The 12496-nt window shown below is 42.0% G+C and overlaps 2 protein-coding genes across 6 annotated transcripts in view; both read left to right on the forward strand.

The window, feature by feature from the left end:
* LOC133544182 (poly(rC)-binding protein 3-like) overlaps window positions 1-598 on the forward strand; it is a 47034-nt gene extending 46436 nt beyond the window's left edge. For all 5 annotated transcript variants that reach the window (XM_061889292.1, XM_061889291.1, XM_061889293.1 and 2 more), the window contains exon 13: window positions 348-598. In XM_061889292.1, coding sequence (XP_061745276.1) covers window positions 348-402 — 55 coding nt within the window. In that variant the 3' untranslated portion in view covers window positions 403-598. The remainder of the gene's footprint in view (window positions 1-347) is intronic.
* Window positions 599-10154: 9556 nt separating this feature from the next.
* LOC133544217 (leucine-rich repeat-containing protein 3-like) overlaps window positions 10155-12496 on the forward strand; it is a 9767-nt gene continuing 7425 nt past the window's right edge. The window contains exon 1 of the mRNA XM_061889356.1: window positions 10155-10286. The gene's annotated coding sequence lies outside the window, so the exon portion shown is untranslated. The remainder of the gene's footprint in view (window positions 10287-12496) is intronic.

A 12496-nucleotide genomic window follows, 5' to 3' on the forward strand; every position in this document is an offset into this window, starting at 1 on the left:
CTGACTGCCTGGCAACTACAGACTTAAATAGGTTTTTTCCCACTCCTGACCATGCCCCCCTTAGGAGCCCAGTCTAGATTGTATTTTTAACTAATTTTCTTCCCCAGCGTTTTACCTTTTCCCATCTTTTACGGGGCACCTCATGGCGACCTATCAGTGTTCCTATTCTGTAACCCTGTACACCGTTTGTTTGTCTAATCTGGTGCTGTAAACAAAAATGGTGTTGTACTTGTTGCAATGACAATAAAGACCTACCTACTTTCCTAACCCAATCCGAGAGACGTCGACTTAAGTTTGAGCCAATCCGTGGCTCAAACGGTTAAAGAGGCTCCGTCTTTTTCGTCCAGGTTCCGAGACGTGGCGGCCATGTGGAACGACCCATCCTCCATGACCACATCCTGAGGTCCCTGTCTGGCTCTTCCATCTGACCCTTCCCAACGACTGACGACGCCCTCCAGACTCTGGCTCTGGCTCTCCGAAAAACCCTGCGCACCGGCCGCCCCTGGTCTTCCCACACACACCAGCGAGGGGCCGAGAGCTGGCTTTGATTTCAGAGAGCCACTTAAATTAAGATTTTAGTTTAAAAAAGAAAAAAAGAGAGAGAACTCTCTGTTGATTAGGTTTTTTTTGTTTTAGAGAACTGTTGAAGCATGTTGAATGTTTATTAGCAAAAACTTGTGTTACTTTTTTGTCTTTCTTTCAATCTGTTTCTCTCTCTGGGCTGCGTCATAGAACATTTCACGAGTATAATAAGGTAAACGTGCAAAAATCGATTGGCAGATCGTGGTGGGATGTAGCCACGTTTTTCTAAGATCTTAGAGAAAGGAATATTTTAGTTTCCGCCTCTGACCCAAGTTGCATCTTTGTCGAGTTACATCTCATAACCCCTTTTAGCCAACGATATTACTCCTAGAGCCTCTCATTTCGTGTTTATCTCCGATATTTACATTCTTACTTATATTGCATGTGTTAAGTGTCGTGTCGTTGCGTATTTGAGCAGAACCTGTTCAGTGGACCTAGAAATGTTATTATATCTTTGTGCTCCTGCTTTTCTCCGCTAATGTTTTCAGATTTTTTTTTTTCTTTTCTGGCCGCTCATGTGCAGCCCCAGACCCTGCCCGGACCTGTAGCCTCCTTCTATGACTAGTATACATGCATGAATGGAATTAGAGACATCTCGGCGGCGAAAATAGCGCCGACGGGAAATTTTAAAATGATTGTTTATGATCATACTGTGTTTTGTTTTGTACAAGGACTTTGATGACAAGTTGTCAACTACGCGGCGCTCATGCAATAGAAGATTCAACACTTTACTCCGGAACTGCCTCTGACGGGCGAGGGGATTAGTCGGGTTTCGTCCAAAACCTTTTAGCTCTTTTCTCTGATGGAAAAGGAAGGAAGATCTTACAAGGAAAACAAAGGGAAAGAAGCCACAATTTTTCCCACCAAAAGAGGTTGGACCGAGCCAAATGGTATTCGGGGGGGCCAAGGAATGTTCAGGGGTTCATGGGGTAGGAACCCACGGCGGTCTCTTTTTCACGATTGTTTATTTCTTTCATTGTTCATTCGAGGCTTTAAGTTTGAATGTCTTTTTATGGTCAGCAACTTCGTCGGTTATTCTTTTTTTTTTCGGAACAACAACCTGCTTCGTCGGTTGTTCTTGGTTCTCCGTCAGTCAACTTCACCTAATCCAGCGCTGATAGGATGATATTTGGTCAAACTCTACTCTAGTTCTGTGTTGATGTACACAAACAGCTGTTGAATGTTACTGTCCAAGTCACGTGATCTACCATCCAACACGGCAACCGTCGCTATTTTTATTCTACAGCCTTCGACTCAAACACGGATGCGTCGCAAGCGGTCATTCTGCAATAATTCTCACAGTTCGATGTGACGGTCGAGCTGAGCAGTCAAACGATAGCTTTGTGTTTCGAATATATTTGGGTTGACTAGAATGTCCGACGCTGTCATTCGTTCAGTTTCGGAAATATGCACAGAAGAGCAGAGGCCTCGCCGGCGGTCCGTCTGCATTTGGGTCGATTCTTTCTCGATGTAAAATTGATGGCAAAGCAGGAATATTACGTTCAAGTGGTTGCAGTGTGATTTCATTGGTATTCATGTATAATTATGTGTTTGAAAACTGTATTTATTTAACATTTGTGTATACGACTTTGAAGAAAACTGCAAATAATGCAATAATAGGGTGAAATGTGCAATTATTTATTCTTTTTGTTTTTTGGCTTAGTCAGAAGAGCTTTGTAGTTTACAGAATATAAAAACATAATTACCATTTTACATTTGCGGCAGGTTTTGTTTTTCAGCATTTGTTTGTGTGTATTGCTTTTTTTTGGGGGGGGGAAGTCATTGATTGATTTGATTTATTTGCTCTGTGCAGATCTATATTAGTTGTGAGTAACTACATATGTTTCATTTCAAAGTCTTGGTAAGTATAACAACAAATAAAGTTTCAGTTTTTCTTTCTGTGACTACTTTTTATCTGTTATGTCCATTGTTGGCTGTTAATGCGCTACATTTACTCCATTGCATTTGCTTTAGGAACTTGTTTGATATACTGTACTTGTCAGAGTAGTTTTGATGCAAAATACTTTTATACTTTTACTTGAGTATTTTTATGACAAAAAAACTATGCAAAGTTCTTACTTTTATCCGTCAGTAAACTTACCATGAAAGCGCTAAAACATACCGGTGTAGTGCGTTTACATTATTCACCTAAGGAACTTTAGTTATTAGAGTTCCGGTCTGACGTTTTTTCACGGGACACATTTCCGATGTTGTTGCACTAGTCAGCCGCGGATGAGGAGATTCTGCTTCGTTATTGATTGAAGTAAAGTCTGAATGTCATTAAAACAGTTAGCTCCATCTTTTGACACTTCTTCCACTCTCGTCCTTGCACGCTACACGGCAACCACAAAAATGACGAGGGATAAAAGACCCTGCCGCATCCTGAAAGTGGCTTGACGATGATCGGTAAAAAATAATCTATGCAACATTTTGACCAAACAACCACCATTACATGTTTTGTATACCACAAGGAAGTATTTTATATTTAGAAAAAATACATAATAATATGACTCCTTCAATGCGCCCTATAATCCGGTGGGCCTTTTGTATGAAAATAGACCTGACTAGACCCTCTCATCGGCAGTGCGCCTTACAATCCAGTCAGGGTACTTTTAATGCAACTTACAATTGACTTTTACTTCAGAATTTTTTCTGAAAAAGAAATGCAACTTTTACTTCGTTTACATTGAGTTTCATTCCGATCGCATTCATTTGGGCTCGTTGGAGACTCGTCTTCCAGGTGGCACGGTGGCATGACTCTGTTTCACCAATCAAACAGAGCCTGGCAGACACGTGTGACCACACAAACTACACAATGCAGAAAGAAAAATGACATCGGACGAGACAACACAACCCTTAAATGTTTATATACGAACTAGGACTAGGAAAAAATACATTAATATGATGCGCTGTCATCTGTGACAGTGGTAATGTTCACATTTGAGCCTACAAGACTTTCACTTCCAACTAGAGAAAACATATTGTGGTAAGTTAGATATTTGTTTTATGTTTTAGGCAAGATTGGTGCTGCTTTAACGTCATAAAAACTGTAAAATGTGTATCTTAGTCACACACAGATACTCAACAGTTACTTAGTACTTGAGTCGTTTTTTTGGATGACTACTTTTTACCTTAACCTAAGTCATATTACCAAAGTAACGGTATTCTTACTCCAGTACAATTTCTACCCACATCTGATTATATCAAGTGAGTTCTGTTGTATCCATTTTCTCATGCATGCACTGCAAGAGGATGAAACAAAACACAACCTTGAAGGTAAACTTGTAGCTGTCATTTAAATGTTGTCAAGATAATTGTGCAGCAAACTTAACCCAGTGGGCTACGGAACATTAGAATATTTCATATTTGAATTTTGAGCGGTCAGGGTGAGGGCACACTGACTGTTTTGTCAACAACGAGAAGCAAACTGCTAACGAAGGAATTTTTTTTTTTCTATATTTAGAAACATCCCTGGTCCTACAAATGGCTTGCAGAATGTTTGTATGCTGATCCCACAAAAGTTCAGACCTTTAAAGGGGAACATTATCACCAAACCTATGCAAGCGTCAATATATACCTTGATGTTGCAGGAAAAAGACCATGTATTTTTTTAACCGATTTCCGAACTCTAAATGGGTGGATTTGGGCAAATTAAACGCCTTTCTATTTATCGGTCTTTTAGTGATGACGTCTTTTGAACGCAGATTTCTTGCCGGGACATATGGTACAATACAATCGGCAAGATAGGATGGAGCTAGACCGTGTAGTATTTTATACGTAAGTAGTAAAACCTTAAAGTCACATCCAGTACTCTGGAATGCCCTCCCGGTAACAGTTCCAGATGCTACCTCAGTAGAAGCATTTAAGTCTCACCTTAAAACTCATTTGTATACTCTAGCCTTTAAATAGACCTCCTTTTTAGACCAGTTGATCTGCCGCTTCTTTTCTTTCTCCTATGTCCCCCCCTCCCTTGTGGAGGGGGTCCGGTCCGATGACCATGGATGAAGTACTGGCTGTCCAGAGTCGAGACCCAGGATGGACCGCTCGTCGGGACCCAGGATGGACCGCTCGCCTGTATCGGTTTGGGACATCTCTACGCTGCTGATCCGCTTGAGATGGTTTCCTGTGGACGGGACTCTCGCTGCTGTCTTGGAGCCATTATGGATTGAACTTTCACAGTATCATGTTAGACCCGCTCGACATCCATTGCTTTCGATCCCCTAGAGGGGGGGGGGTTGCCCACATCTGAGGTCCTCTCCAAGGTTTCTCATAGTCAGCATTGTCACTGGCGTCCCACTGGATGTGAATTCTCCCTGCCCACTGGGTGTGAGTTTTCCTTGCCCTTTTGTGGGTTCTTCCGAGGATGTTGTAGTCGTAATGATTTGTGCAGTCCTTTGAGACATTTGTGATTTGGGGCTATATAAATAAACATTGATTGATTGATTGATTGACATGCTAACTTATAGATCCGTCCTCAAGTGTCTCACTTAAGTGAGTAATTAATGCAACACACTCGTCAATAATACGACAACGTGGTCAACGGGAGCAAACGGGGGAAAATAATAAACAAATATATCAATCAATCAATCAATCAATCAATGTTTACTTATATAGCCCTAAATCACTAGTGTCTCAAAGGGCTGCACGAACCACTACGACATCCTCGGTAGGCCCACATAAGGGCAAGGAAAACTCACACCCAGTGGGACGTCGGTGACAATGATGACTATGAGAACCTTGGAGAGGAGGAAAGCAATGGATGTCGAGCTGGTCCAACATGATACTGTGAAAGTTCAATCCATAATGGATCCAACACAGTCGCGAGAGTCCAGTCCAAAGCGGATCCAACACAGCAGCGAGAGTCCCGTTCACAGCGGAGCCAGCAGGAAACCATCCCAAGCGGAGGCGGATCAGCAGCGCAGAGATGTCCCCAGCCGATACACAGGCAAGCAGTACATGGCCACCGGATCGGACCGGACCCCCTCCACAAGGGAGAGTGGGACATAGAAGAAAAAGAAAAGAAACGGCAGATCAACTGGTCTAAAAAGGGAGTCTATTTAAAGGCTAGAGTATACAAATGAGTTTTAAGGTGAGACTTAAATGCTTCTACTGAGGTGGCATCTCGAACTGTTACCGGGAGGGCATTCCAGAGTACTGGAGCCCGAACGGAAAACGCTCTATAGCCCGCAGACTTTTTTTGGGCTTTGGGAATCACTAATAAGCCGGAGTCTTTTGAACGCAGATTTCTTGCCGGGACATATGGTACAATACAATCGGCAAGATAGGATGGAGCTAGACCGTGTAGTATTTTATACGTAAGTAGTAAAACCTTAAAGTCACATCTTAAGTGCACAGGAAGCCAGTACAGGCGTAATATGATCAAACTTTCTTGTTCTTGTCAAAAGTCTATATAAAGATTGCGTCGTTTTCTTTTAGCCGCTGGTCATTCGACATCGATGGAACGCCATTCAGGCTGAAAGAAACCGCATAAAATCGTCGTCCAGGGGTGGCGGTGCACTTCATCTCCAACGGGGAGAGCAGGTGGGAGTTTTGCCAGAAATCCGACAAGATGACTTAGGATGTTGACCAATCGCCTTGGCAGCCGCTCGCTGTCTGTCATGAGAATCCATCCCAATGATTATCCAGCACAAAAGACAAAACTCGCGTTGGGCTGTTTTGACATTTGGACTCCGGGGCCGCTGTCAAGACCACCGAAGGATAAAGCAAACACTTACGCGGCAAAACGCTCCAGTCGTCGATATTTAATCATGCAGACACTTCGGGTGGTCATAGCAACAACTTTCTAAGGTCTTTAGTCAGCGTGTGCATGACAGGCGACATATTGAAGTCCTCCATTAGGGCAGAGTGACTGCAGGTGTTGCGGATGACAAATGTCGGTGGGTGTGTGACGAAGACTAAACAATCACTCAGAGAAGGCATGAGGTGGTGTAAAAATGAAGCTCAAGATAATGGGTATCAAACTCTGGCCCTTGAAGTAATATCATTTTTTTTTTTTGTCCTGTCCAGCTTCTCAGGCAAATCATACACAAACCCTGTCTCCATTTGAGTTGAGAAATTGTGTTTGATGTAAATATAAACGGAATACAATGATTTGTAAATCCTTTTCAACCCATATTCAGTTGAACGCACTACAAAGACAACATATTTGATGTTCAAACTCAAAAACTGTATTTATGTTTTTGCAAATAATAATTAACTTAGAATTTCATGGCTGAAACACGTGCCAAAGTAGTTGGGAAAGGGCATGTTCGCCACTGTGTTACATCACCTTTTCTTTAAACAACACTCAATAAATAAATAGACTCCCTTTTTAGACCAGTTGATCTGCCGTTTCTTTTCTTTTTCTTCTATGTCCCACTCTCCCTTGTGGAGGGGGTCCGGTCCGATCCGGTGGCCATGTACTGCTTGCCTGTGTATCGGCTGGGGACATCTCTGCGCTGCTGATCCGCCTCCGCTTGGGATGGTTTCCTGCTGGCTCCGCTGTGAACGGGACTCTCGCTGCTGTGTTGGATCCGCTTTGGACTGGATTCTCACGGCTGTGTTGGATCCATTATGGATTGAACTTTCACAGTATCATGTTGGACCCGCTCGACATCCATTGCTTTCCTCCTCTCCAAGGTTCTCATAGTCATCATTGTCACCGATGTCCCACTGGGTGTGAGTTTTCCTTGCCCTTATGTGGGCCTACCGAGGATGTCGTGGCGGTTTGTGCAGCCCTTTGAGACACTAGTGATTTAGGGCTATATAAGTAAACATTGATTGATTGATTGAATAAACGTTTGGGAACTGAGGAAAGTAATTGTTGAATTTTTGAAAGTGGAATTCTTTCCGAGTCTTGTTTTATGTAGAGCTTCAGTCGTTCAACAGTCCGGAGTGTTTTAAGTCTCGTCTTAAGACCCACTTTTATTCTTTGGCTTTTAACACTACGTGAGTTGTGTGGTCCTCTGTCCTCTGTTGTCCTCTGTGTTTTTTACACACTTTGATTTTTATTTTATTGTTTTAATTGATTTTACCCTTTAAAATAGTTTTTAATCATATTTGTTTTTATATTGTTTTCACTGGTTTTATTTGGGGCGGTATAGCTCGGTTGGTAGAGTGGCCGTGCTAGCAACTTGAGGGTTGCAGGTTCAATTCCCGCTTCCGCCATCCTAGTCACTGCTGTTGTGTCCTTGGGCAAGACACTTTACCCACCTGCTCCCAGTGCCACCCACACTGGTTTAAATGTAACTTAGATATTGGGTTTCACTATGTAAAGCGCTTTGAGTCACTAGAGAAAAGCGCTATACAAAATATAATTCACAATTCATTTTTATTTATTTTTTGTTTTATTCAGTCATTGGTGGAGCATAATATTGTTTTTAACATGGCTGTGCAGCACTTTGGAAACGTTATTGTTGTTTAAATGTGCTATATAAATAGAGTGGATTGGATTGGATTGGGTCTCCGCTGTCGTATTTTGCGCTTCATAATGCGCCACACATTTTTGATGGGAGACAGGTCTGGACTGCAGGCAGGCCAGGAAAGTACCCACACTATTTTTTTTACGAAGCCACACTGTTGTAACACGTGCTGAATGTGTCTTGACATTGTCTTGCTGATATAAGCAGGGGCGTCCATGAAAAAGACGGCGCTTAGATGGCAGCATATGTTGTTCCAAAACCTGTATGTACCTTTCAGCATTAATGGTGCCTTCACAGATGTGTAAGTTACCCATAACTTGGGCACTAATGCACCCCCATACCATCACAGATGCTGGCTTTTGAACTGTGCGTCGATAACAGTCTGGATCGTTCGCTTCCCCTTAGGTCCGGATGACACGATGTCGAATATTTTCCCCAAAATTTGAAATGTGGACCCCTCAGACAACAGAATGTCACACCTATGGATCTTGTTTTGTCATGTTATGTTTTTGTTTTTGGACTCTTGTTTCCCGTTTTACACTTCCTGGTTTTGTTTTTCCATAGTAACCCATTAGTTTCCACCTGGTCTCCAAGTCACGCCCAGCCCTCAGTCCCACACCTGTTTCTAATCATCATAGCTGCTATTTGCATTCTGCTTCATGCCTTCACGCACCCTCAATGACCTTGCTATCCATGCCCCTTGTACCTGTCACAGTAAGTTTTTTTTGTGTTAGTTATTCATAGTTTTGCCACAGTGCAAATTTAAGTTAGTTCATTGTCTTTCATGCCATCGAGCAGTTGTTTTGTTTTCCTGATTGTATTTTTGTAGCCACGTTTTATACCTCTTTGTGAGGGCCCTTAGTTTGTTCATTTTTGTATTTAGAATTCCAAATAAACATGTACCTTAATTCACGCCTAGCTCGTCCTGTAATCCCGCTGCGTCGAAGGAGCACACTAGATCCTAGTCCAAGCCTGACACAGAACACTTTTCCACTTTGCATCAGTCCATCTTAGATGATCTCGGGCCCAGAGAAGCCGGTGGCGTTTCTGGATGTTGTTGATAAATGGCTTTCGCTTTGCATAGTAGAGCTTTAACTTGCACTTACAGATGTAGCGACCAACTGTATTTAGCGACTGTGGTTTTCTGAAGTGTTCCTGAGCCCATGTGGTGATATCCTTTAGAGATTGATGTCTGTTTTTTATACAGTAACGTCCGAGGGATCCAAGGTCATGGTCATTCTATGTTGGTTTCCGGCCATGCCGCTTACGTGGAGTGATTTCTCCAGATTCTCTGAACCTTTTAATGATATAACGGACCGTAGATGTTGAAATCCCTAAATTTCTTGCAATTGCACTTTTGAGAAACGTTGTTCTTAAACTGTTTGACTATTTGCTCACGCAGTTGTGGACAAAGGGGTGTACCTCGCCCCATCCTTTCTTGTGAAAGACTGAGCATTTTTTGGGAAGCTGTTTTTATACCCAATCATGGCACCCACCTGTTCCCAATTAGCCTGCACACCTGTGGGATGTTCCAAATAAGTGTTTGATGAGCATTCCTGGACTTTATCAGTATTTATTGCCACCTTTCCCAACTTCTTTGTCATAGTTAATGATTATTTGCAAAAAAAAAATGTTTATCAGTTTCAACATCAAATATGTTGTCTTTGTAGCATATTCAACTGAATATGGGTTGAAAATGATCTGCAAATCATTGTATTCTGTTTATATTTACATCTAACACAATTTCCCAACTCTTATGGAAATGGGGTTTGTATTATTATTATTTGAAACTCGATTTTGCTTGTAACTACAAAGTTATACAAGCCTTGCTCGTTCAATATTCAATGCAAATCTTGTTTGGGTCCCTATTAAAAGGTTCATTTGTTCAACCTTGGCCCACGGCTTTGTTCAGTTTTACATTTTGGCCCCACTCTGTGTTTGAGTTTGACACCCCTGATCTAGACCACGGATCCTGATACATTGTATGCTAACTGTCCAGTGGATGGAATTCAAGTGTCTGTGCAGTCTCAGAGAAGGAGGGCTAATAGGACGTCACACACACACACACACACACACACACACACACACACACTGAGCCACACCGACAGCAGCCAGAAAACTCTACACTGAACACTTGGATCTTGGTGGCTGCAGTTGCTTTCTGTCCTTCATCTTCCAGATTAGACAAGCCCTGGATGTATGATGCTGCTTATTTCTGCACACTATCCATCCTACTAATTGTCTTAAAAACTGGACCGGACTGAGGCAAGAAGAACTAACCAGGTATGACGTCTTACTTGACTTTTTAGCTCACCTTTTTGTGGTAAATGATACGAAGAGAAATCATACCTTATATTATACTTGATATCATAGGACTGTGGTTCTCAAATGGGGGTATGCGTACCCCTGGGGGTACTGGAAGGTATGCCAAGGGATACGTGAGATTTTTAAGAAATATTCTAAAAATAGCAACAATTCAAAAATCCTTTATAAATATATTCATTGATATTTATTCAACAAAATATGAATATAAGTTCATAAACTGTGGGGAAAAAAATGCAACAATGCAATATTCAGTGTTGACAGCTAGATTTTTTTGTGGACATGTTCCATAAATATTGATGTTAAATATTTATTTTTGGGTGTCGTGTCTTTGTTTAGTTATGTTCTGTTTTGCTTAAAGGGGAACATTATCACCAAACCTATGTAAGCGTCAATATATACCTTGATGTTGCAGAAAAACGACTATGTATTTTTTTAACCGATTTCCGAACTCTAAAATGGGTGAATTTTGGCAAATTAAACGCCTTTCTGTTTATCGGTCTTTTAGCGATGACGTCAGAATGTGACGTCACCGAGGTAACACAGCCGCCATTTTCATTTTCACATTACAAACACCGGGTCTCAGCTCTGTTATTTTCCGTTTTTTTCGACTATTTTTTGGAACCTTGGAGACATCATGCCTCGTCGGTGTGTTGTCGGAGGTTGTAACAACACTAACAGGGAGGGATTCAAGTTGCACCACTGGCAAGAAATCTGCCGCCAGACCCCCATTGAATGTACCAGAGTGTCTCCACATTTGACCGGCGATGCTAAGACAGACATGGCACAGAGATGTATGGATAACCTGCAGATGCATTTGCAACAATAAAGTCAACGAAATCACAAAGGTGAGTTTTGTTGATGTTGTTGACTTATGTGCTAATCAGACATATTTAGTCGCAGCATGACTGCCAGCTAATAGATGCTAATATGCTACGCCAGGGGTAGGGAACCTATGGCTCGCGAGCCAGATGCGTCTCTTTTGATGACTGCATCTGGCTCTTGGATAAATCTGAACTGACATTGCTTAACACGATAAAGAATTAATAAATCCACTTGTAATCACAGTGTTAAAAATAACGCTCAAAATATAAAACATGGTCATGCATTTTTATGCTCAAGAAGTTGATAAGAAGTCATTTATTAATCATTGGTTAGGGTGGGGCTTGCCCTCCAGGGGGTTCTTCAGACCACCAAGCACTGACATGAGAGCCTGTTTCAGGGTTACACTATTATTTTATTTTTCAATAAGTCTCTCAGTTGCTTTCCAGCAATTGCCTTTTTCTTTTTCGTTCTCGCTCGCGCTCTGTTTTCAAGCCCCAAGCCCGTCTCTCCTCCTGGCTGCTGCTTATAACATAGCGACAGGTGATCAAATAAAAAGGCCCAGGTGGGCCCCTACGCACCTGTCGCTGATTTCGAGGCCGGTACTGGCAACACCCCGCTTCGCTGCAGGCCCGCAGGCCACGCCCCCTCTGCAGTTAGCTTTAGAATAACAATGTTATTACAAAGAATAAGAGACCTCTCTAGAAATGTTGGTCTTTCTTAAAAATGCACGCGTTTTGTTGTGTTCAGTGTTAAAAAAAATATTATATGGCTCTCACGGAAATACATTTTAAAATATTTGGCTTCTTGGCTCTCTCAGCCAAAAAAGTTCCCGACCCTTGTGCTACGCTAATCAATGCTAACATGCTATTTGCGCTAGTTGTATGTACATTTAAAACTAGATACCCACATTTAATGCGAAACAAACACTTACCAATCGACGGATTTAAGTTGCTCCAGTGTCACAAGATGCGAAAGTCCTGATCGTTTGGTCCGCACATTTTACTGGCGATGCTAATAAGGCAGCCATGCTATGGGCCACTTCATTAGGTACACCCATGCTATGGCTGAATAGCGTCAATAGATATTCGCTCAAAAGCTTCAATTTCTTCTTCAATTTCGTTTTCGCTATCTGCCTCCATACTCAGACCATCTCTTTCAATACATGCGTAATCTGTTGAATCGCTTAAACCGCTGAAATCCGAGTCTGAATCCGAGCTAATGTCGCTATATCTTGCTGTGGTAACCGCCATGTTGTTTGTATTGGCAGCCCTGTATGACGTCACAGGGAAATGGAGAGTCGCATCGCAAATAGCGAAAATCAAGAACTTTAAAGCTTTTTTTAGGGA

The sequence above is a fragment of the Nerophis ophidion genome, linkage group LG27 (assembly GCF_033978795.1).
Source record: "Nerophis ophidion isolate RoL-2023_Sa linkage group LG27, RoL_Noph_v1.0, whole genome shotgun sequence".
NCBI classification, from domain to species: Eukaryota; Metazoa; Chordata; class Actinopteri; order Syngnathiformes; family Syngnathidae; genus Nerophis; species Nerophis ophidion.